This window comes from Cryptomeria japonica, chromosome 8 (assembly GCF_030272615.1).
Source record: "Cryptomeria japonica chromosome 8, Sugi_1.0, whole genome shotgun sequence".
In the NCBI taxonomy this organism is placed as follows: Eukaryota; Viridiplantae; Streptophyta; class Pinopsida; order Cupressales; family Cupressaceae; genus Cryptomeria; species Cryptomeria japonica.
In genome coordinates, this window is record NC_081412.1 from 460,582,076 (window position 1) to 460,609,133 (window position 27,058).

General features: G+C 39.0%; 1 protein-coding gene across 2 annotated transcripts in view; it reads right to left on the minus strand.

Moving 5' to 3' along the window:
- Nucleotides 1–796: 796 nt before the first annotated feature.
- LOC131061687 (protein SET DOMAIN GROUP 40) overlaps nt 797–27,058 on the minus strand; it is a 66,601-nt gene continuing 40,339 nt past the window's right edge. For both annotated transcript variants that reach the window (XM_057995505.2, XM_057995506.2), the window contains one exon: nt 797–1,766. In XM_057995505.2, the coding sequence (XP_057851488.2) occupies nt 1,035–1,766 (732 nt within the window). In that variant the 3' untranslated portion in view covers nt 797–1,034. The remainder of the gene's footprint in view (nt 1,767–27,058) is intronic.

The window sequence follows — 27,058 nt, forward strand, 5'->3', positions numbered from 1 at the left end:
TGGATTGAAAAAAAGTTGGACACTACTTTTTGAGTGGTTTCATCTCATGATTTTGTAATACCGTTTGACAGTTTCATGTATTGTGTCTCTTATATGTCACGTGCATGAAATGGAGGTTGAGTGTAAAAGTCTTTTAGTTGTTACCTTCGGATATCTTTTTATTGATACTCCAATGAAAAGCTTGTTCTATAACTATATTGTAATTTTGTCGATTTCAAAATGATATATTGAACGGCTTTTGGAGTGGGGTTGTATTCTAAAAGGGTTTTCTCCATGTAAAACACTATGACATGGTATATATGATATTTATGTTTATTTATGTTTAATTTCTATAACTGTTGTAAAATCCTATAAAAAAAATTGCTTATACTCCTCTCAACATTAGTGTAGGAAGTTATTCCACTACTTTAGCTTCCTTACATATTGCATATTGTCATATCCTTTGCTTCCCTACACAAAAATAAATGCATTAATAGACCATGAAATACACAAAGTTGGTTGTTAATTTTTATTTTATATTCAATTAAATGGAAAAGATTCAAAGAGAGCCGAGTAGACATGGCCCCAATATTACATGACCCAGTGTGGTACATGTATATTTTTCTGGAATCCTATCCTCAAATAATATCAGAAATAAACTAATATCAATTTTTCTTTGTCCTTAGGTACTCACCCCACCACTTATTCTGCACCAAGGATGTATTCAGAAATAATGAAGAAACGATGGCGTGCTTACTCTACACATTGAGTCAATGGAAAAATTGAACCAAAAATATGCAACCTGATAGACTTCAAAAAAAGAAAACAAGATGTGCAACTTTTATGAACAAGATGAAATAGCCATTACTGATTTGTTACATTAAACATGACCACATGCCCTGCTTCTACAGATTTTAGGATTTGCATCCATTCCCAGCAAGTTACACAGATTGTGTTTAATACAATAAATTAATTACTGATAACATTTCAGGTTAATTACAAAACCCTTTCTTGTCATTTTCATGTCCCAGGTTTAATACAACATTTGGTAGGAGTTATTCTGTCCTGTTCTTCCCTGAAGAATAAAGATATTTGAGCTGAAAATTACAATACAAAATACCACGATGAAGAATTGTCTTATATCCTAATCTCCATTGGATAGCCAATTTCCACCTATCCAAAGAACGCTTGACTTCTGGTTTCTGAGATAAGTCAATGCATTCATTCCTCTGCAAACAATGTATCCTAAAGAATGTGTTTATTTCAACAGTAACATTGTGCCATCCTTCTGAATGAAGTCTAGACCATTTTTGAAATTGATTCAGCAATACACAATAATCATTGTTTTGTCTCATTTCTGTATCCTGAAAAAGAGCTGATATGAACTGTAATCCATCATCTTCATCACATTTGTCAATTATCTCTAATAGCAATTCATCTTCCTCAATTGTTGTGGGAAGCTTAGCAAGAAGATTTTTACATCTCCCTAGAAGCCACTTGGTGACAGCAATATCATTCTCAAGAGATATTTGCAATCCCGAAAAGGCAAGATGCCCAATTCTCTTACGAAGATTTGGCGGTGTAGCATAAAGCCGTAATGCAACTAACAAGGAAAACGAAGGCTTCCCATCGCATTGAAGATAAAGGTGATTCTTCTCCCACAATCTCGAGGTCAGCATATTTTCATCCAAGTCAATATAAATCTTATCATTTGGATTGTCCTTAAGAACAAATCCATAATGCTCAAGAAGCTCCAGGTTTGTGTATACACCATAGCAAAGAAAGACCTGCCATGCATATATTGGCATCAGACAATAAAAATGAGAATCAAAAGGATGTACAAAGAAGAAAAAAAGAGACACATGATTGAAATTGTTGATATAGAACAGTCTTTGAAATCTCCCTGGAAAGATGTGCAGGTATAGGAAGGATGGAATAGGCTTGTATTTTGGAATCCAAAAAATATGTTCGTCACAAAAACAAGAATTCACCATGCAATAATTTAAGGAATGATGAACAGGCTAAATTCAACCAAGATTGCAAGACCTATTTTTCACATCCCTACACAACCTTTATTTTCTAATGGGTCAGCAAACCTTATTAAACACCACTCCTACACAGCCTCTGTTTTATACCACACCCGCACAATCTCTGGTACTATTTTATTTGAAAGCCCTTTTCCACATGTACAAATGAATCATGCATTAAAAAGAAAAATCAGATAAAGACAAACCCTTCGCATGTAAAATTAATTTCTCTTCGCATTCATTCCCATGCAAATTTGCTTACATCTTAATTGTTATCAAGAGGATGTACGAAAGCAACTAAAATTACAGATTTTTAACTTGTGCTGTACGAAAGTGTGAATCTGGTCTCACAGTTGAATAATTTAGGACTCACGTTATTGGTTCCATAATGCAAGTATCTATATAGCAATAAGTAATCAATTACAGATTAAGGTTCTCCATTAATAGTGGAGTCTATCCCAACAGAATGAGAAGCTGCCTCAACCATGCAGCAGGGAGAAAACAATGTCAAAGAAAGAAAGAGCGGCATCCATCTTAGGACGTGAGCCACCAAACATACAAATGAAGTTGGAAAAGCTACAGCATCTCTTCTTGCATTGAATCACATGAATAGTAGAGTTCAAGTAGGTATCAAGAAGAGATGAATGGTGTTGAAACTCAGACATGGCAAGCTGTTTTTTGACTACTCAGAATGGGTAGAAAATCCCAGCCAAAACTCAGCAATTGAAAGAATATATTTAACATATGAAAAAAAATTGGTTAATTTTCTATTTTCTTCACAAACTCAACCAAGTCTGCCATCTGAGACTCGTGAGCTCACAAGTCTCAGATATTAGACTTGTCTAAGTCTGTGAGTTTTGGTTGCAGACACACCAGGCCTTTTCCAGACCCAGATTCATGAGTCCTCACCAAGACACGTTGAGTCTCAACACAATGATATCATATTATCAACTAAAGAATGACTGTAATTCTTTAACTGATGCAACTAGTTGAAGAAAACAAATGGTAGAATTATCTTGCAGTCACACTCAATCATCAGTGTGTTCCAATACACATCCTTTTTCTAGGATTAGGTGTGCCATTCACCTTGCAAGTCCTAGTAGAGCAATATTGTAATCAGAGTATCAAAACTCACTGTGAGTCAGGCGTGTTTCCCGAGTTGGCGAGTCAAGTGAAGCTCGGCGAGTTTTGGTAGCTCGTGACTCGAACTCGGCGAGTTTTTCGCATAACTCGCATGACTCGCGAGTCAGGCGAGTTATGGACAAATTCGTCGAGTCCGAGCTCCAGGACTCGCACCACGGCAGGTCACGTTTTGACTTGCAAAAAACAAAAAAAAAAAGGTTTTTTTGACGGTTTTTTTTGTATTTCTTTTTCATTTAACCCTAAAAGGTCTTCTAATTGCTAGTTGTGAGAATAAGAGAGGAAGAAAAACAAGAGGCCGTAGGTTTGCAACCAGCAGGGAAGAAGAGAATCAAGGAGACCACAAATCACATTGGGGAGGCCATAGGCTTGCATTGAGAGCATCAAGGAGTCCATAGCAAAAATCTCCAAATTTCAAGGGTTTTTCTATTTCGCTGAGTCATTGCCGAGTCATAGCCGAGTCACGAGTCGAGTCGGCCTTACCGAGTCTGAGCCAAGTTCGAGTCTGGGAACTTTGATTGTAATACAAGGTAAGACTATATAATCACAAATAGTATTCTCTGTGTATGTCTCCAAAAATCATGGAATGGGACAAATATATGGTAGCTGGAGGCACATGTGGAATGGAATATTCTCTAGGACAATTGGCAATATTGATTGTAAGAGGCATCATGTGGGAGATTGCATTGTAAGGCATTATTGGAGACTTGGCATTTGCATGTATGCACATAGAAAGAATCTATCACAAAGGGTTACATGTAAGACAATCATTGTGGAGATTACATGTCTTCCACCAAATGGGGTGCTTCGATTTCATCCCTCACCTTGTGGCATTATATCAGACCATGCTCATCCCGTTTAATCCTTTTGTGAGGCTTCTTTTTCCTATCTATAATATGATGTCATTTTTGGGGGGGGAAGTGTAGGACCTTCTAGAAAGACTCATGTAACTCCAGGACACATGTCATATGGTTTTGTAAAACCAATTCATGGTTTTGTGCCTTGCTTAGTCTATATAAGCATGCACATGAGTAGTGGTATTGTGCAGCAGGTAAATGCATTGGTTATGCAGTCAGATTTCCTCCAGGATTAAAGAGTGTTGATCTCATGTTGCTCTATGCTGTGATTTAGCAATATGGTGATGGATGCATGGTTGCACGTTCTTGTAACAGATTTCTAAAGTGATGAGACAATGCTTGACTAATCACAGGTCGAAAAGCATGTGATAGAGATAATGATTTTCTCTTGTAGAGCATGGGCAAAATTCTCATTATATTATAAACATGTTTTGATGTTAATATGACGAATTTTAGAGGCCAGGTTTTTCAACTTGAAAGGGTTTTCCAATGATATATTGGTCTCTAATCTTGTGGGATGTGCTTCTATTTCTTATCTGTCATTCTCTATTCTTGATCTTTCTCGTAAGTGTCATTTACAAGCTATTAAGCTGCTGAAATTTTGTTAGATCTGAAAACTCATAATACTCTCCTGATAGGATTAATGTGGAAATTGTTTCTTATTTCCTAACACCTTACATATACAACCTTAATTTGTTGATGGATAGGAATGGCCGATTGGAATTGTGTACTGTTATATATTTACCATTGTTATTGACTAATGTTGTTAACAGTGCATAATCGATATTCTAATTCCATCTAAACCTCCTTGTATTGGAATTTATCCTCTTGAAACTGCAGGCTCTATTGTCTTGATTGGCAAATTGTGATAATATAGATGTTGATAACATCCCATGGTTGCCAGGAGACAGTACTGGTACTGGTACCGGTGCGTCTATTTTGAAAATACGAGACTACTTGGAGATGCCATTTTTTTTAATATAATATAATTTAATAATTAATAAATTTGTTAATTTATAATTTTATACATAATAAATATGCAAGATGTATACTGGACCTGCACTTTATCATAACAGCTTTTGTAATCCTGATTAGAGGTATCAGAGCAAGTTTCATAATTTCATTATAGTTTATACTTGTGTTTCTTAGTATGCAGGTGAGAGTTGAATTTAATGAAAAACCCCAGAGGTACTATGATACTTGCAGCAGTATAGGAATGGGAAATGCTCACAAATCTTTTCTTGAGAAGCATTGATTTTTCAAAGTCCATTACAGTTGCATATGTAAGTTTTTAAACAAACTTGGTATAATTTGTTTTGGCACACCATATAGTTTTTTCAAATCAGCTTGTGTCAAATACGTAAAGCTCCTGAAAAATGAATGTATTTAGGTCTATACCTGTGGCTGTTGGCATTTTTAATGGCTTAATTTTTGGGGTCTTCATTTTAAGTTGGGGGAGACTCAAGAGACGACAGCAGGATGTCCCCTGCAAGCAGAAATGTATCCGACCACATTTCTGGTACTGGAGACACGTCCCAAGGGGTCGGAGACACATCCCCTGCTAAGATATAACATCCTACTGTCTTAATTCTATGTGCACCTAATAGTGAGGATATCCAATAGGTCTATCCTTTTTGTTTCATATCATTGTCCTTCAGTAAATTTGCCTCTTAAAAATTTTCTAGTTGTGTCAGTTTCTTAATTTGAATTGCATCATCAAAATCAATACTTTCTTCAATCTGATCAACTGTAATTATTATGAATTATCACTTCCTCACTCTAGGCTAATACCTCCTTGCAATCATCTTTTTCCTAGAACATGGCACTAAACAAAATCTTTGTGTGTAAATTATCAATGTAATAAACATTACTAAGTCACATTTAATGTTAGGCTGAGTTTCATATCAGAATGTTTAAGCAAGAAGAATGAAGCAAGTTAACATTACCATCCACAAATGAACAAAAGTAGGTGAATGGGACTTGAATTGAGCATTCAGTTCCAATAGAGAAGCACTAGGGTAAGAAGACTGTTATAAGAATAGCTGAAACCAGTATATATTTATATCATAATCAAATGTCTATGCTGCAATCAAATCATTTGAAACATTATTTTTATTCTTGTGAACATTGTTCAACTCCTATATATGCATATGCAATGTAATGTCCCCTCTCCAATTTAAAACCCTGATTACACAAAAATACATACAGACCGTTATTAATAACAGTCACATCTATGGCCTGTGAGCATGATCAGGTGTAGAAATATATGTTATAAACATGGCACCTGTGTATTCTCTAGCATAGTGCGATTACTAGCCTTAAGGAAGAATTAAATAATATTATAAAATAAAATTATAATTAAAGTTTTTTTTTAATAATAATAATCAAAGGACATTTCAAGAGGTATGTCTATTAGAGGAATAATCTATTTAAGAGAGTCCAAGCAAGGAGGAGGCATCATTGAGAAAACATTTATTATATCATTTCTACCCCTTGTGGAGCATAGAACTAAGGTTCAATTAACTAGAGGACAAAACCCCTCTAGGACTGGAATTGGGGGACAATAACCTTCAATTCCTTAAAAGTGATTTCACATGATGATCACCATTGCACAAATCTGATCGATCTCATATTGAATTAAAATATCCTTTCAATCAGCAGCAGGTTGTGGCATTCTAACGTGGATATCAGGCAGATTTGGAAGCATTTCATTAAAAAGTAGAATGCTGCAGGCTTAGAGACAAATTAGCAGCTGCTGCAGAAGATAAATTTGGTCTTTCTGAGCTACATTCTAAACATTATATCTGAATTAGATAATGAACTATTAAAATTTCTGGGTCAATTTCATATTAATGTTTAATTGTGCAAACAATAGCCTGTAATGGCATGGTTGATTTGTGGTGTTGTGGTTCTTGCCACCAAGGTTCAAACCCCTGCTGGGGTGATATTGTTGAGTGTTCTGTAATATCCACCCCTTGGACACTACAATTTTTTTAGTTTTTTATCATTCACAAGTACCACTTAATTAAACAAACTTATGCTTAAGCTCAAAGGTGGTAAGCTCTTGAGGTCAGGGTCCCTATTAGACCTAGACTTAAGCCTCAAGAGTGCATTCCAAACTGACCCTGCCTGCGTATCCCATCGAGGGAAGTCAAAGGCTACGTAGTTCGTTCTTCAATTTTAGAGGGAGATCATTCTCTCCTCTCATATGAGATCTTTGATCTCTCTTTGAACCAGGACTATGTATTAAAATTAGCCCAACGATAATAAAGCAATATCTAATTGCCTCCAAGTAGTGTACACACATACACAAATACACAAGGGTTATTACCCTTTCAAGATTCCCAATTCCGTAGAGTGACTCGAGCATTCTTCCCATAAACATAAGGTGGCTAGCTCGCACACATCACACATGTGTTGACTAGCTTTGACTTAAGTCACATATACAACTGTCTAGCTCTAGCATACATCCCATATTCATAGGGACTAGCTTCAATATACATCTCTCATAAATAGTGACTAGCCTCAGTAGGCATTCCATATCTAGTGACTAGGATTTACACAATGAGGAACTGGCATATCTTAAACAACTAGCTACCACTTGCCCATAGTGCATCCCAGATAAAAAGAAATGTTGGCGCACTATGCACTACACTGTGGGACACATTCTTCTGTCAAGTCTTTTGCACCAATGAGCAAGTGGGAACAAGGCTCAATGTATCCCATACTACACTGGCTGTCTATCCTCATCCTATTTTAGCCCGGGGACACGTCCTCGGGTTACATAGCAATTAATTAATACATTGTCGGGTAACAAATATTATCAAACATAACAATAGACAATTATCAAACATAACTACATCATCCCCCCAAAAGAAACAGTTGTCTTCCAGACAACAAGTAAACATCAAGTAATATCTAGAAAGACCAATGATAGACAATGACTTGGACCAGACAACCCCATTTGTAGTGTACCTACCAAATCAAATGGAGGTTTGGGGGCAACGCCCCCAACGAGGATCCTGGGGCAACGTCCCTCACAAGGTCCCGGGGCAGCACCAAAACCAAATTAAGACCATCAAAGCCACACGAAACTTCATGGCACACATCATTTTTCTGACTTTTTAGGACACCAAAAACAATGCTGCTAAAGCCAAAAAATAGCAATTTCATATCAAAATATTGTCCAAGTCGTACTCTCTAATGGTTCCAAGGTGACACGTTGATCCACCATGTGCTGAAGACGTATGGAAGGGTGGCACTGAGATGAGTGTACGGTGTATGACCCAAAAATCGTTACCACATGATGTTTGGTGGGGTCTATCTTGTTCGACCTAGTCGGCACCTCCATATATGACATAACGCTTCCTCACGTATGGCTCGCTCACGTATGGTAAAGGTCGTATGACTAGACTCCCTCAACAAATGGACTCTTCAACTTGTTTTTTCATACGGTGTTTGTGTTCATACAGCATATTTATATACGGCTTGGTGACCTCTTTCATGTACGGTTTTGCTTCCTCTCTTGGTCTTGGCTTTGCCCATATGGCGTACACCAATCTTGTGTTTGTACGGTGGATGACTTATGCCAATCTTGTGTTTGTGCGGTGAATGACTTGCTCCTTGCATGACCCCTTCCTGCCTTCCATACGGTGTATGGAAATAGCCTCATAGCCAATCTTCGTGTTCCCTATACGGTGTACGGACTTTTTGTGTAGTGTTCTTGTATTTGACTATACAGTTCCTTCTGTTTAATTTTTTCTCTCAATTCCATATTTTTTGATAGTACACTTGCATACGATTTGACACTATACAGGTATGGTTTCCTTTCATGCAAGCTCCCTTGTTTGTACCGCACATTTGCATACGATTTGACTCCATACAAGTATGATTTCCTTTCATGTAGACTCCCTTGTTTGTATCGCCTTTGTTCTCCTTCGTGGGCTTTTCCCTTCCACCTTCCATCTCCATACTACCAAATGTATCATCCATAACTTTAAATGCTTTCATCAGTTTCTCTTCACCGAGAGTTGTAGCTTCCAAAAAATTATACTTGGTAAAAATACCTCGCAGTCTTCCATTTGTCAGTGGAATAGTCAATTCAAGGAACTCATCTCATCGTCAGAGCAATCTTCCAACTCGAGCACCCCTTCACTGTTAGGTTCCATGCCTTTTCTCCCTTTGTCCATTCCTAACTTTCCACCCTCTAACTCTGAGTCGGAGGATGCCAATTCTTTACTCACCGCCTGATTCCTCAAGTCAATGACGTACTTCCTCCTGTCCCTCTTGATCGAGAGTGTGTTCCGCTTCCAATTATGATTCATCTTGGCAACAATCAGCCATCCCCTTCCAAGGAGTGCATCGTACCCCTTCTACAACTAGAAGATGACAAGTCCAACAGAAATTGTTGTGTCCCAATCATTACTTTTTGTGCCATCAACATCCCCAATGGCTTGATTCCATGCTAGTCGGCAGCCACAGTGTTGGTCTTCCAAGGCATTTCCAAGTTTCCTTCGGTAGCACATTGACTCTCAAGCCAGCGTCGAGGATGGTATTTCTTAACTTCCTCCCCATTATCTCCATCTCAACAACAGTCGACTTCCTCCCAAAGCTAACCGCCAGCAACATGGAATCACTCGCCTGGTTATCATCAGGTGATCGTTCCACTACCAACTCCTCTTGCAGCTTACATTCATTCTGGCCAACTGTGTTGTCATAGACAGTGTTGGTAATTGCTATGCTCAATTGTGGCATAGTTTGAAGAAGGTCTAATAACTTGATGGGTATGGTTGTCTGTAGCACCTGTTGAACTATATTCTTCTCTAACTACCACAATGATGTACCTACAATTCCATTGGAGGTTACTCGTTCCTTCGCCAACACTTGTTCTAGTTCAGCTTTGGCTTCTCGAAGTCGTTCCTTCTCCGTACAAGCATCTGGGTACATTGCCTTCTTCATCTATGCTATCATGATTGCTAGAACTGCCCTATCTTGTTCCTCGACGCATATTGATACCCTTCTACTTCGGGCATTTGGTGTCTTCATGGTCACCTGGTCCACACCATTTGCACAATATTTGAACATTATCTTTCTTGTTATGGCAATCTCTTGCAAAGTGTCCCTATTCGCTATATTGTCGGCACTATATGATAGGACGTCCTCTAGAGTCGTATTGTATTTGGTTTTGCCCTCGTTGATTTCCATTGCCACCAGGCGATACATTTTGTGGTTTCGATGGGCTAGACTCTCCCTGTGTGAAGAGTACTTGCGTACTTCTAGTCTTCAAATTATATGGACACTACTTATTGAATGACCCATCACTTGACAAATCTCACAAAACATCTTTTTAGGACAATTACCTTTCGTGTGCCCCTCAATTTTACACCCAGTACACCATGGTTCATTACTTTATTTATTGGTTCCTTTCTCGGCCTTCAATTCTTTCATCATTCTTAACATATCCCACCAAAGGGCCTCTACGGTTTTGGATTCTTCATTAGTGCTATCTTTGGTGCTCTCGTCGTCGTCGGTCTTCCTCTTCCCTCGAGAGGAGGTTTTGTTTTCACTCTCGATGTCCATCGCCCGATTGTAAGCATCAGCGTACGAGGATGGAGGCACTACTATCATCTTCTTGCATAGCGAAGGGATCAATCCCTCAGTGAAACACCTCTTCTTCAACTCGTCGACTGGCTAGTTCTCCATCTTGTTCAACAATTCTTTCAGCCTACGATTGTAAGCATGTACACTCATTTTTTCCCTGCTTGGTATTATAGATTTCTACTACAATCTCGTTGTCATCCCTCAAGAGTTTGAACTCCTTGAATGCCTTATTTAGATTAGTCCATCTCGCCTTGCGCTTAGTGTCAAGTTTTGTGTACCAATCAATGGCAATCCCCTGAAAGGTGGCGGGAAATGCCTTCAGCTAGTAGTCCTTGTCATTTTGGCCATTCGCCTCCCATATCATTATACATGTCTTGCAATGGCGTACGAGGTTCTCTGATCCATCCCCTGTAAATTTCGGGAGTTTCTGCTTCTCCTGGGTGTTCATCATTGTTTTCACTTGGAAGGTACCATGTGTATTCGCCTTGTGTGCCAAACCTGGGTGGGCTATCTCGACAGCTACGTTCTGGTGTTTTCCCTACACTGTTAGCCACGCAGGCATCCTCTACACATCCACCTTCAATGTCCCCAACACTCCGAGTAATTCTAGGTGTGTCGGACCTAGGTAGACTGCTTCGACTGCTACGTTTCGACGCTTTCCTTGCACTATACGCCACGTGCATGTCCTCTACACTTCCACCTCCAACGTCCCAACACTCCAAGTACTTCCACTCATTCTTGTGCTCCCTTCGGCCGAGGGTCTGCAGATCACCTAATCGCTTGGTCTTGACCACCCTATGGCCTCTTCTCACCTCTAATGGGGTCTATAGGCATGAATCACTCAAGGCCCACCCGACTTCTTTTAAGGCAACAACGCCAAAATGTTTACCGCTACAACTGATAAATTAAATACAAGTAATATTAATAATGTACATGACAAAGCATGCCAAACACAGCAGTAAAATATATATTTATTCGCACATACAATTATTACAGAGAAGAAACCAAAGATGGTCAGCCAAGGATTACAATAGATCCAACTATATTGTACCTCCTTCCTTGGCAGTACATAACATATTTAAAGGACCCAACAGTTGTCGAGAGGAACACAACTGTCAACCAACCGACACATAACTACCCGAGACTGACAAGCCACTTAATACAATTAATTAATACATTGTCAAGTATCAAATATTATCAAACATAACAATAGGCAATTCATGTCGACTACAACAAGCAAGCACACACACCGTTGATGCAAACACACAAGTAGGTCAAGCTGGTCAAGCTCCTCAAGCAAGTTAAGCACCTCGAGCACCCAAGAAGGCAAGCAGCTCAATTAAACTTCAATAAACTTCAAAATTAGCATTGACATCAATGACAAAAATTCTAACACACTTCTCAAGAGTTGTTCAAAATTTTGGTTTAGAAAGTTATCAACACCCCAAGCCTTATGTTTTATGTTGAATCAAAGAGGCCAATGATTTGCTCATTACTAGGCAATATAAATTTAAGTTTGTTGTTAACCAAAGTTTTGGTGTAGTGAATGTAAATATTGTTCCTTTGGATGTGTCTGAAGTTGTATTTGGCAGCCCCTACATGTATGACAAAAAAGTTGTTTATTACCTAAAAGAAAACAAGTATAGATTGAACAAGAGTAGACAGAGCTTCATGTTGAATGCTTACAGAGGCAAGCAGCGACCCTGTAATGTCCCCTTCCTAATTTGCCCTAAAATCACAACTACAACAAATCAGGTTAGGGTTACATCTTACCAAATAAATCTCTCTTTAATGATGCAATCCTAGATTTGAATCCTTCAATCACAACATGAACAACATATGCAAATATACACATATATATGTTTAATCATTAGGATTAAGCAATTACATCATATTCATAGATTATCAATAATGCAAGCATATTAGGGTTTGGGAGAAGGGACACGATGGGTCTGCCCAAAGCCATTTCTACACCAAGCCCAGGAGTGGATGTCTACCACAGCCATCTTGCTTGGTGGCTTGTATTTACTTTCTCCATCAATGTCTCATCTCCCTAAAGACACTTGATATCTTGTGGAATTTGGGCAGGGGTCATAAGTGGATTACTTGGCTCTCTACATAAGTGTCCTTTGGTCACAGGAGCCATTTCGGTCAACTCTAGAATGACCTACTTACTTAGCTTTGTATAACCCTTTTGCTTACCCCCAAGCCCTTCCTACAAGGTGGGTTTCAGTCAATCAAGCACATCTCATATTCTATCATAAGGACGTACACTTAAACATTCTTTATTATGCATAAACAACATGTATACATATATAAGACAATGATTGGCAGAAATATCAAGTATACCACTGAATATATGTTTGATAATAATAATCTGAAATGACTAGAATTCTGGTGTAATGAATTGGGACTGGCTTTTCCTTGTGATTGCTGCTTCTATCTTATGGAAATGCTTTTGCTGTCTGATCTGCTTAATGGATTTGACCTGCTTTGAAAGGTTCGATCTGCTGGACTGATTTGATACATTTTTAATGATTTGCTGATCTGCTGATATTAATCCTGATGTTCCTGAAGATGTGTTTTGGGATGATTGATGATTGATCTTAAGTAGATTATTATTATTAATTGGTTCTATCCCACTCCCTATTTGGGGATTAGATTAGAATTCCTTGAGCAGATCAAAATATCTTATTTCTTCCTTCCTTTTTTGGTTCCTTGGAGTCGACCTTCATTTATATCCCCCCTTCCATCAAATGAAGAGTCTTCTCCAAAGATAAGTCACATCTTATCAAAACAAATGACTTCTCCTTTAGTAATTGCACCTCCTCTTTTAATAATAATTATTGTTACCTTGAATCAATTGCTGTCACATAATATGAAACAAATCCCTCTTCCCATATGAAATCGCTGTTGATTTTATAGATCAGACTGAAAGCAGCAAACAGAAAATAAAACAAGAACACAGCGGTACCCTGGGAAAACCTCCCTCTTGGAGGTGAAAAAACCCAGCAATGAATATCTCAAATTAGATTAGATCAATCACAGTAGCAGATTTTACAATATCCCTGATTAGGGCAGATGCTAGGGCAACTTATCTTGCGCAATATACCGAAGGGTTTGACCTTGAACACCTTGCTGCTCTATACAGTCACTGTCTATAGATTCGGCAGCCTAGAGGACAAGTTCGCCAGCCTTGAGTGAGGTTCGCTCAACCAAGGATTAAGTTCGCTCTGCTCAAGATGAAGTTCGCTAGACCAATGAAGAAGTTCGCTCGGCCTTAGATATTATTCGCCTGACTGAAGACACAGTTCGCTTGCTGAAGTTTGCTGATTAGGATGTAGATCGCTGACTATGAATGACAGAGATAATTCGCTGATGATTATATCTTGTGATCCTTGGTTACATTGTTTATATATGATATGATGCTCATCATTATCCCTTGGTCGGCCTTGCATATTTTGGCACCAAGATATAATTTGAATTCACAAGTTACATATGGGTCAGGACCCATCTACAAGATACATATCAATGAGTCTTACAAGTTACAAGTTAAATCAATCACCCAAATAGGGCCTGCCCCAATTTGAGTTAACATACAAAGTAAGCTGCCAAAATGCTAAGGCCGACAGGCCAATTAGCATTTAGGTGTACTAGGTCAGCCCTAGAAGGGATCCGACCTAGCTACACATAAACAATCGCACCATTTGCCTCTTCAATAAATCATGCATTATGAAAATTAATCTTAGCATGCCACCATATTATTTATGGATATATGAATTGTATAAAATCGCTGCCTGTAAATCACATAGCCATTTCCTATGAAAGCGCTGCCTCTGAAAATGTAATCACAACTGTCACTATCTTTTGTAATGACTCATTGTAATCACTACATTATAATCTGATCGCTTTTTGATTCTATTAATGCTTATCTTCTTTGTAGTTGGCCTTCATTAACATATTTAAGTTTATTTCACTTATGAATATATCTTTTTTATGAATGGGGTCAACTAGACCAAACATATTAATCAACTGCCTTCACTGTCTTTAGTTTATGAAGTCACACTATCGGCCAGCATGTTGATTTGTTTGCCACCTTTCTTATCACTGCTCTAACAATGGTTTATCTATTTGCTGCATTCTATACTTTAATCTTCATCACTGAGTTTTATTAATGCTTGATCGCTCCACAAACATTGCTGATGTGTATATCCTTATTCTTCTTAATACTATTGACCACATCTTTAAATAAAGAACCTTCACTTAATATTTTCATTCAGGCCATGTGACAACTGACTTATGTGCCATGCATTACTGTGTAACATATTTGCTGATCGATTAATTTTCTGTTTCATTGATTTTAGTTTTACTATATTATTCTGTCTTTTAAGAATGATTTTAGGAGGTATTAGGCAGGAGCATGACAAATCCAAGGTCCTGAATCCTCAAGTATGGAGGAAGCTCAATAGAAGCACCAAGATCATTCCTCTTAAGTTGAGAACAAAGAGACTGTTGTTATAGTTTCTCTAGCGACTTCAAGCTTTTTAAGTTTAACCTAAGTTACCGGGTCTGCCCTTGGACCCCCCTAGTACCGGTCCTAGTTTGAACGGGTTCCTAGTTCGGGTTTGGTTCGGACTGGGTTCGACCAGGGTTCGAAAAATCCAGAGGTGGTCCGTCCTTGGTCGAACCCGGTTCGAACCCAGGTTGAACCCAGGTCGAACCCAAGTCGAACCCAGTCGGACCCTGGTCGAACCTAGTCGGACCCTGGTCGAACCCAGGCGGCTGGGCGGCCTATTGACGTGTTTTTTATGACGGCGTCCAACACAGAATAAAGTTGCCAAATGGTCACTTCACTCTCTCTTGATCAAAGTACGATTGCATGCTGATATAGTAGAAGAATCAGACAACCGACTCCAAGGTTCCTTTTATGCTGCGGATGTGACTCAGTTGGCTGATGTGATTGCTGGTAATCCAAGGGGCCTTGCGTATGTTGAAGAAATCTATGCAAGCTCGAGAATTTATCGACGGATGATTTGCAATGAAGCTCTAAGTTTTAGATTTTCGGACTATGAAATATGCAGAAAGTAAATGGGAATAGGGTAGAGGGAAGCTAAACTAAAGGTAATCTAATCCTAGGAACAAGGAGACGGGATAACTTGTGCAAAATCCAACCGCGCTTCGCTTCGCCAGCAAAGCACAACTTACACGAAAGCAGTGCAATCTTCAGGGGGAGTGCTAAAGATTTTCAAATTGTCAAAAGAAACCATCAGATAGAACAATCTCTCCTAACAATCGAAGTTAGACATACACTTATAACGAGGCTCAGACTAACTTTGCACGGTATGCAACAATCAGCTACACACCAAAAGTATGAGCAGGGACTTGGCAACAAGCGATCCTATCAAATCCAGTTCATCTAATTGCATGAAAACAAATCTAGTCTATGAAGAGAATGAGACCATGCAAGTTATGAAACAACACAAGAACACACCAACAATTGAACAATGTATTAAGTGTTTGCTTCAAAAACTCCTAGCAACAATCTCTGACTATAGTCTCTCCTCCTTGCAAATGAGGGAGTCACCTTCTTATATAGGCCTCAAGCTCAGATTACATGCAAAACCCTAATTAGGGTTTGCCCAAAAGATTCCCCACACATGATGCAACAAGGTGGGAATCTGCATTAACTAACCCATTATGCCCATTTACAATAAATTTAAAAGGGCCTAAAATAGCGCCCATGATGATGATCATGCCCGAAATATAACTGACGTCGTCATAAATACCCATCATCCTTCAAGCGACGGCGACATGCAAAAAGAATCCGTCATAAAACCATTATGAGGGGACGACATGCAAGAAGATTCCCTTATCCTACGGTGGCATGCGTTGACCGGTCCTGTGCTTAGTCAATTGTTCCCTTCAACCATAAATACGCCATCATGGTTCAGTCAAAAGACTCTCGTCTAAAAACGGACGGCCATTATCTCGCTCATTAATGGCGTAAGTAATGAACCTACCGACGACGGCCTCCAATTCTCCGATGGAGACACTTGGCACATTCTCGATGTTGAATTCCATCAAGGCAATCTCCTCTTCACTTCTGGAAAAGAAACTTTCCCAATCTGTCATGGCTTCTTGTGTTTTCTTCATCATACCGGAGAATGAAGAAACATTTGCAAAATGTTCCTTGGGAAATGAACCGACGAAGAAGAAATCATGCAACTGGGATTTCAAAGAATTCACTGTTATTCCCCCGTCGCTGAGTTTTCTTGAAAATAAAGCTTCCATGGCACTGAGGATTTCTTCCTGTATCCCTCTGATGGATTCCTTCAAGGTGACGGAATCAATGCTGAATTTATCAAGGGTGTTTTTCCCTGAACAGATGGCGTAGAACCATTGGGGAAAGTCGTAGGCTTCATTCTCCTGGATTACTTTCCCGTCTACCAGTGTTTGCCTTGGAGTTCTCATCAGAGCCTTGAGTCGAGAAATGGTTAAATCTTGGTAGACATCAACGTCTTCCCATAGTCCTTCCGCCGTTTCCAATCTACTTAGAAGAGCCACGAACCTTGGATGGAGCTGCGCTAGATCTTCTACAAATCTCCCTGCCTCAGTATAAACATCATCTATCCATTCTCAGGAATTTTGTGCCATTTCCTTTGTAAGTTCCGCATCGTCAATTACTTCCTTAGGAAGGAAGGGAGGGGGAGTGGCTGAAGGACCTGCTTCCCTGATAGGCTTCTTGAAACTCCTGACATACTCGCATAGAAGTTCGTTTTCCTCCTTCAGCCGCTTGCACTTTGCTTTCGCTTTCAACAATTTCTCCTTCATGGCAAAGGAGGAATCGTCGAAATCTCCCCTTACTTGACCAGTGGAAGCATGGCCGAGATCCACCTGTCTGATGACGTAATCCTCCTGCCTGATCTCACTCCTATCCCTATCCACAGCAGGTTCAGCAATGTGCAAAGTTCGGGCTCTGGATTCTTCCCTGACTACCTTGGAAAACTTCCGAGGGGCCTTCCTTTCAGGTGGCTGATCCATCCTTTTCAATAATTCTTCTAATTCCTGAGCAGGATTGGGCTCCCCTCTTGCTTCATTTCCCAATCTGCCTACCAACCAATCCGGCGCAGGGATGGAATGGCAATACTCTCCTGCATGCATCTGCTCTTGAGATTCCTCTTCCATTTCGCCAGGGATAGTCTCTACGAAATTATCCTGGCGAACCTCTTCCAGGTGTGGGGAAACCTCTTGTCTCTGACTCTTCGGCTGATGACGGCCCTGTGAAGCATTGATGCTAAGTATATCAGGTGTTGGAACATTTCCTGGAAGTGGGCCTACGGGATGTGGGAACATTTCCACTTCTTGTACGCTTACGGAGCTGATTGGTGAATGTTCCCTTCCTGTCCTCGTCCTCTTTTGTGGAGGCTCCTCCTGCTGGGCATCCTGCTGAACGTCCTTCGTCTTTGCTATCCTTGGCCTCTTTGGGGCACTCTTTCCTTTGTCTACCCGGGCCTCTCTTCCTGCCTGACCTTGTGAAGAGTCCTCAGTTGCCTCGCTGTGAGAATCCAGATTTCCCATCAGCTGATATGTCAGAGGGACATGGTTTTCAACCAACTTTCTTGTCTGCCTGTCAATCCAGTGCTTAGTGAATTTTAGCACTGGCCTAGCCAAAATGTTCAAATCATCTACCTCCGGCTCCAACCAATCTAGCAACAGGATAGGTTGATCTTTTATCCTCTCGAATTCGAGTTGCATCAAATCCGAGTCTTCCTTCCCCTGGTCTGGCACCTGATGGATCTCACTTATTCTGATGATGTTGAGGGGCAGTCTGGAGTGCATCCTTCTCCGGACCTCAAAGTCGTCCTTGGCACCGGCCCAGTAATCCTTCAAGTGAAATCTGTGTATGAATTTGACACCGGCAACTTTCCTGATCTGGCTGTAGGGATCATATTGGGCCCTGGAAGTGTAGAATGATAGTCGGTAGAATGCCAACTCGCCTGCTGCACTTTTAGCGGCCTCCAATCCTGGACATATCTCCGTGAAATCCCCCAAGACAACTGGAAATTCAATAGACTGCTTCTTCTTCTTCTTCTGCAGCTGGTCGTAGGCAGTCAACTGCCTCATGAGCTCGAGCAATATAAGCTTATCTGACAAATATCTAGGCAATTTGTAAGATTGGAAGGAGAAACCCTGTGTCCTGATGTAGGTGAACTTGGGGAACTACAAGAACATGGCGCCATATTTCTGGACCAAAGCACTTGCTTGCGGAGACAACCTCATGTGCAGCTTATTTTGCATAAGTCGTGTCAGGTACATGGTGAAAGTGTCATTCGCCAACTTGTAGGAATTCACGTTGTGGAGATGTAGCTGAGGATAACATTCATGCACTTTTAGCTAAGCTGGCCCGCAACCCATGATTCCTCTTGCTGGTAGCCCATCGAATCCACTCCTTCGTGCCAGCATATAGAACAGATAGGAACTCATGAAGAAGGACTGAGACTTTTTCTCTTGCAAGTTCTTCAGTTGTTCGTGCAAGTAATGGCTGATCAATCTGGCCCAGTCGATCAATGTATTAGAATTCATGATCTCGCCAATGTAGAAGAACATCCAAGGCTCGAAGTTTACCGTGTGCGAGCATCCCATTACTCTGCTCAACATTTTTATCATGTCCACATACTCCTGCTTGAACTCGAAGATCGTGAGAGTCTTGGGCATCTTGGAAACGTGCACTCTAGGTTTCAGCAACCATTGCTTGTTGATCAAATCAGCGCACCTGGTGGGGCCTGCTTCATAGACTGCTTGGGCTCCACTGCTGGTCCTGTATGTCATGGAGTAATGTGAAGGGATTCCGAAGGCTTCACCAATCACCTCTGGAGTCAATGTTGCCAGTAACTTGCTGTCTGGCGTTGAGATCGTCTTCCGCTCCAGATTGTAACGCGCTGCACATTCCAAGACTAGATCTGGGCATTGAATGGCGGGAGGAAAGCCAGCTGCTGCAACTATTCTACTTCTCACAATCTTGACAGCTGTCAGAGACGGATTGTGTCCTGCAGTTCCGAACATTCTTATCTTGAATGCAGCCCAGTTGAACGTGCCGAAATTGGTATCATTGATCTCTTCCCATCTCGAATTCAACCGAGAATGAGGAAGAAAACACTTTGTCTCTGCTTTAATCATTGCTTGCCTGGAAATGTTAGCTGTCCTGCTAGGTTCCGCCATCCTAGGAATATTTCAAAATGATGAAATAGAGACTAAGTATAGAAAACTTTTCACTTCACTACTCTTTCTTTCTTGGATCTCGCACGTGAAAAATGAAATGTTATTTCCAACTTATATACAATTCCCAAGAGGTACCAAATAAGTAACTGCATTTATGGCGCGTCATACTTTCTTTAATTATGATGACATGCGAGGCAGTTTCCCATGCATGTGAGTTCGAATCTAGAACCTTCCTTAAAAGCTCCCAGTCATGCGTCATATTTTGGAAGATTCCTCCCGCTAACTCGTTGATTCTGTTCTTTCCAATTTTGGAGGGAGACTGCAGGAACTCTCTCGTGATTTGCTCAATTCCACTCCGACTTGTCATCTCGTGCCGTAGAAGGAACTTTCCCAGCTTTTCTCCATATCCCTATTTTTTTAGGGATCTTCCTAAATTTTAGGAGTCAGGTTCATTAGATGAGGAATTTCGTCCTGATTTGGAATCTATAAAAATTTCCATATTTGGCCAGGATTTGATGTCTAAAAATAGCAAAATTGAAAATTCGCCCGAGGGGAATTTCTGTTTTTTAACCTTCCTTGACTCCTTGGATTCCGTGCCTTAGGCAAAATTTCAAATTTTTTGCTTGGGTGAAATTTTACCACGCCAAGGATTCATGAATTTTCTTTCTGTGAATGGCTTCTTGGATTCAACGCCCCAGCCTATGCCCGAGCGCATTTTGGCCCTGTCCATGGAATGATGGATTATTGCAGTTGTGAAAGCATTCCTGGTTTTAGCGCCCCAGGCCTGACTTGGGCGCATTTTTGCCATGTCCAAGGAATGATGGAAAATTGCAGTTGTGAAAGCATTCTTGGTTTTAGCGCCCCAAGGCTGACCTGGGCGCATTTTTGCCATGTCCAAGGAATGATGGAAAATTGCACTTGTGAAAGCTTTCTTGGTTTTAGCGCCCCAGGCCTGACCTGGGCGCATTTTTGTTATGTCCAAGGAGAGGAGGAAAATTGCAGTTGTGAAAGCATTCTTGGTTATGTCCAAGGAGAGGAGGAAAATTGCAGTTGTGAAAGCATTCTTGGTTTTAGCACCCTAGCCTATACCTAGGCGCATTTTGGAGATGTCCATGGAGAGGTGGATTTTTCCACTATTTCAGGGTCTTCATTAGGATATATATATGAAATATAACATTTAAGTATAAGTGGATACTTTAAGTTATATTTCATATATACTTTCAGGATGTTTGAGAGTGGTTTTAGGTCCATAGGAATCATAATGCAAATTCTGGATTTTGGAAGATCTTCCAAATTTCCAGACTTGGTCAAATTTCAGGCCATTTTCGGATCAGGATGACATTGGTGGATTGATGTGAATTTCTGGACTTGGATGATCATGCTTGCTTTCCTCTTCTAGAATAGGAGATCCAAACTTAGCCAAATTTTGACCACTGTCTGTACTGAGATGCCACTTTGGGATTTTGAAGGTGGATTTTCCAGACTTAGAACAATTTTGTGCCTTCCACTTTAGGGATGATTCTCATACTTAGCCATTTTGGACCCCTACCTGTCTGCTTTCAACTTTCCAGATTTAGAAGTGATTGTGCATGTTGATTCTTCGCTGTTTTCTAGCCTGATCCTACCACAAATAGACTTTCCCGAAATAGAAACTTTCCAAAATGTCAGAGTAAGAGCCTAAAACAGGACGCAGGAATGACTTACTATAAATAGAAACTTACTAAAATAGAAATTACTAAAAATAGTAAGTTTGATTTTTGGCGAAATGGCGACATTCTGGGACTCGGAAAAATCCCTAAAAAATAGGGACTTTCTAAAAATAGAAAGTAACTCCGTTTGGGCTCAAATTTTGCTGGGAGGTCCCCTGAAGGGTCCCGACTCCATTCGTATGTTCAGTTTTTCAAAAACCCTAACAGGGACCCCTAAAATCTAGGACAGAAGGCAAAACCCTAGAAAAAGGACAAAACGGGCCCTAGACCTCACAGAATTTGCTGGACAAAGAAGCAGATTAACCCCAACTGACTCCCAAACACCTGCAACGCAGAGAGATTGAAGAGATTGCCGCTAACACACGAAAACGAAAGCCAAACGACCAAAAGGGCCAAAAAGCAAAGAGGGGCCCCTATCTGGGATGGGGTGATGTGTGATTAGGTCACAACACGGCCCAAAAATGCAAATTATATGCAAAATTTATTTTATTTTTTTTAATTCCGCCTACTAAAAATTGAAACTTTTATCCTAAAAGTGACTTCTAAAACATTATATTCACTCATTTCACCTCATTTGTGTTGCAAACATATGTTTTATGAGAGCAGGTTGAAGAAAGGGTGAACAAAATTTGGCTTCCAAGATCAAAGAGGAGTTGAAGACTAATGTTTGTTTTGTTGTTTATATGATGCTATGTGACATCTAAGTCACCAGGTTCGAATTCAAATTCGAAGTTCAACAACTTTGAAATTCGAATGAGGTTCGATGAGGGAAAAATTCGAAATGTATAAAATTCGAATTAAATTCGCCATATGTAATTTTTAAATTGTTTTAATAAATATATGTAATATATCTATAAAATTGCCTAAATAGTTTAACATCAATAAATAGATTTGAAATCGTTACAAAAAGATGACATATTTATAAAATATAAACCATAGGAAACATATGCTAGGGCACGAACGACAGGCACTATCACGGGTCCGCGACTACTTCTCCTGCAGGCCGCGACTCACGACAGACTGAAGATGTGTTTAAACAATATTAACAGAAGAAGAAGGCCAAAAATTTATAAAGAACAAAAATAAAAAATAAATAAATAAAAATAAAAAAAATAAAAAAATAAAAATTTGAAGTTCCACGAATTTCAACGAATTTTTTTTTTTTTTTAAGCTCGGCGAATTTCGAACTTCAAGGATGAAATTCGGCCGAACCTGGTGACTTAGTGTGACATGCAAATTTTTAATTCATGCTTATAGGCTTCACAAATATCAATATATATATACATATATATATATATATATAAAGAATTTACATGTTTTTGTACTAACGACCCCAAACCCCTTTTCAAAATTGTGCCGTACCGGCGTACCGGGTTCTTCGAACCCGAACCGGTAGCTTAGAGTTTAACCATTCAAACGAGATTTTCAATATTTGGTTTAATTACTGGAAGGTTCGGTGGCAGCCATGTCATACGTTGAGGAGGGTTCATCCCTCATTTTCTAGTCTCCATAGCCATTAAGTGACAAAAATCTCCATATTGGCTAGGTGTGATCCAAAAACAGATCACAAAATGAGATAATCATACTATAAATGCATGAAGAAGTAAAGCATAGCTAATAGAACACTTTTGTTTAAGGGAGTAGCTGCCTTTGGACAGAAAATACAGTATTTTTTGGTAGTTGTGGAAAACCATTGGCTCTGATGGATAAATTGCACAACCACCTGTCTAGACCAAGTGACAGTTTCCTCACACAACAAAAAAACAACCTGTAGCATTTCAAAATTCCATACTTTTCAACTTCCTAGAATACTTTCACCACCTAATTTGGCTTGAAAAAGCATTAAAAATATTGTAGCTGCATTTTTAGCATTAGATGGAGGACTTGAAATGAATTCCATGAGGATGCATTTGTTCCAAACAAATAGAATGTAATAGGTGAAACGAAACTGAGAGAGAGTGTTAGAGAGTTGTGAATGAACTTAGGAACTGAACATTGTTGTTTCAGGCTGGCTGTGTGCCCAACACGCCTAAGTTTGTCTTTGTCATTACAGATAGTTGGCAAGGAAATCATTTGCCTCACTTTTGCTGGAATTTGCTCCTAGAATTCAGGTTCTTTATGCTAAAATCCATGTGTCTTCAATTGTCCTGTTGTTTGCTCAGATTTTCCTTCAAGTTCAAATTTATTTGATAACCTAAAAAATACAGTATACTTAAATCTGTATGTTAACGACTGTTGTAAGGTATAACCATCATAGTGTACAGATCATCTATATTCATATCATGCCTTGTTATCATTGTCATCTCTTAATGTTGTGTGGTTGGTCTTTGCATCTATCCTAGTGGTCAATTCTGTTAGAGAGCTATTTTTAGCTTGTAATATTGAACTCTAATTTTCATAAAGCCTTCTTTTGCTCCAAAATATTTCTATTTGGCCATGTAATAGCCTGTTGTTTTCATAAATCATGGAAGAAACTTTCCCCACACTTCATTTGCCACTTAATCATGATGGCTGTTTCTTAGAACAGTTTATCCAATGTTTCCAGTCCATCCCCTGCAGCCCCCAGGTCCAGTCCAGTTTAGACTGGGTTCACAGTCCCAGGCCAATTCATTGTGAGTCCAAACAAGATACCACACACCGCTTGTGGATCCATCCCTGCCGAACACGAGCATACCCAAAACGTGTTTGTGCCCAGAAATTCACTGCTGGCTGAACCCGGGCTGAATTTGCAATTTAAAATTGAGAATTAGGACAAATTTAGGGCATTCCCAATTAGGGGACATTACAGACATGAATATTATAATATTAAAATATTATCTATAGGAATGACATGGACGAAAAGATGATAAAGTCAAAATGGAAATAAACAATTATTCAAAATGAAAACAAAATTATATAAAAATTGACATAAAAATAAGGCCACATCATAAGATAAATGTTACATGTTGAGGAATACAAGAGTTTGGCAGTAGTTTATAGAAATGACACTTTATAGAAATGACACAAGAGGCCCTGTTAGTGAAGCAACCAAGCACCTGCAGAAAATAGAATAGGTATTATGGATCCCTATCCTTTATCTAGGCAGGAAAAAACCTTGTTGAGGCTCCTAAAAGCCCACTTGATTACTCTTCCTCCACCAAAAGATCATAAATCTCAAAAACACAATCCAACAAATTTATCTTTTTTGTGAAAATCATTGCATGCTTGGCCATACCCCTCGTGAATGTAATGCCTTTAAGAGAGAGTCCAAAAGCTTCTTAATGATGGTATTCTTCACATGACAAGCGACATTGAGTTTCCTCTTTGTCTTGTCCATCTCATAATTGATTAAACCCATTATCAATTATGTTGCTCTTCGTTATGTGACATCCATAGCTCTATATGGGGGCTCATTGTCATTCTGTTAGAATGTTGTCATTGATGTCAAAGCTGAGAATGTCATTAGTTGTTAAGGAATTGGATAGTTGTGATTTATATCAAGGAGCTTAACAAACAATCCAAATGGAAATATCGTCATTAATGTCAAAGTAAATGGATGAGATTGTTGGTGTCATTAAGTCAGAAGAGAATTGATGTCACTGAGCGAAGTATAATGCTGCGGTCATTGAAGGAAATGTTAAATGTAATCCCCATGAGCATGATCACATAATGCTTAACTAAGAGAGTCATTTCCCCTTCAACCAAGTACATACCCTGTATGAAGAAATATGCAACCATGAAACTTTTAATACAAATAGTTTGCAGCAAACTTATTGTGGCATATGAACTATTCACAGAATAATTCATCGTGAGAGATATATGATAATAATGTAAAGGAGTAATTTCAATTCTGATTCAGAAGATGAAGATAATGACAAATGCAGTATTTAATTGTAAAGGAGACCAAGACAAATCTGAGAAAATAATTAAGTATGGTGACTTCAAAATAATGGTCGATTCACTAAGGAAATACACAAAAATGAAAAGAATAACGACTTAATTAAAGATACTGGAGTATTCTAGCATTGCTGTATGGAGAACATGGATAGGAGAATCAGAGTGATCTATTTAAAGAAACATCTCACCAAAAATAGTGACTACATTCTGGCAGCAATCATGTTTAAGAAAAGTATCAAAAGCAACTATATTAAAAACAGACTGAAGAAGTGGTTTGATTAGAACAAGTAGAAGAAGGCAGCAAATATATTCTACGAAGAGTTCAAGGAAGAACAGCAATAAAGAGATCTGAAAGAAATTGATATAATGCAGCAATTCCCATACCTTAATGTGCAGCGATTCCTATAAATGTGCGATTTATTTTGAGCAGCAATTATTGATTATCAAGAGCAGTGAACAACATGTATAAAGTGCAGCAATGTGTATTTGTACAATAAAAAGAAGTTATTAATAAGGTGGTGCGACTATTCATAAACATTGGTTAAGTTATAAACAAAAGTGAACATAAATTATAAGTGGCCGTTTAAAGAGTTTAGTTATGTTTAAATGAATAAGAGCAATTCATATTAAGGAGCAAGCCCGACAGATTAAAGGAGGAGCGGTTTGATTAGTATGTCTTATCCATAAGAGAAGTCAGCAAGTAAAGACAAGATGCGACTTGCTTGGTGAGATTCATTTAAAGGTAATATTTTATTAATTGTAAAGGAAATACCTGTCAAAGAAGTGCATGACCTTTTAATGGTCAAAGGTTGCAAATAACAATTTGTAGAAAGGATACTATTCCAAACAACTCAAAGAAAATAATTAATAAAGAAATGACATGACTATTTGAATAGAAGATTGTTTCCAAGAGATATGACTCTTGGAATTCGGTGGTATAAATTAAGAATAATAGGAATGCAAGTAAGCGTGTGATTATGGGTTAAGTAGAGGAGAGTAACGTGTATGGTGTGAGTACGGATCAAGAGCATTTAGTCACATACATCAAGGGTTTCACACATAGAGAAATGAATTGATAGAGCAGATTTATGAGTATATAGAAGACTATTGCAGACTTATTTTGAAGGTTGTATGGCAGTTTTGTATGCAGACATGCAATCAGTTTTGTGGCAAATTTGTTGTCACCATAATAGCAGATTTGTGAAAGAATTCATAACAGATATTGAAGAAGAAATTATGTCAGATTTTAGATTTATGAAGAGATTATAGTAGATTGGTAGAAAATAATACAACAGTTTTGTGGAAGGGAGTTATACTAAATTGAAGATCATCCATCATCCGTTAAAAGGTGGAAATTTGAATGAGGGTTGGTGCCTCTAGTGAGTTGGTGCTCACGAATTAGAATGAGGGGTCGGTGCCTCTAGTGGAAAGGTTCTCACGAATAGAATGAGGGGTTAGTGCCTCTAGTGGGTTGATACCTACGAATTGGTAAAAGAGTTTCTTGTATATAAGGAAGCTATTTTGTCATGGTTTTCTCCTGTAAGGGTTTCCACGTTTATATCTTGTGTTCAATTTGTGTTCATAATAGTTAGATCTCATGTGAATGCTAGTATGCAATGAATATGTTTTGAGATAAAGTTATATGCTCATA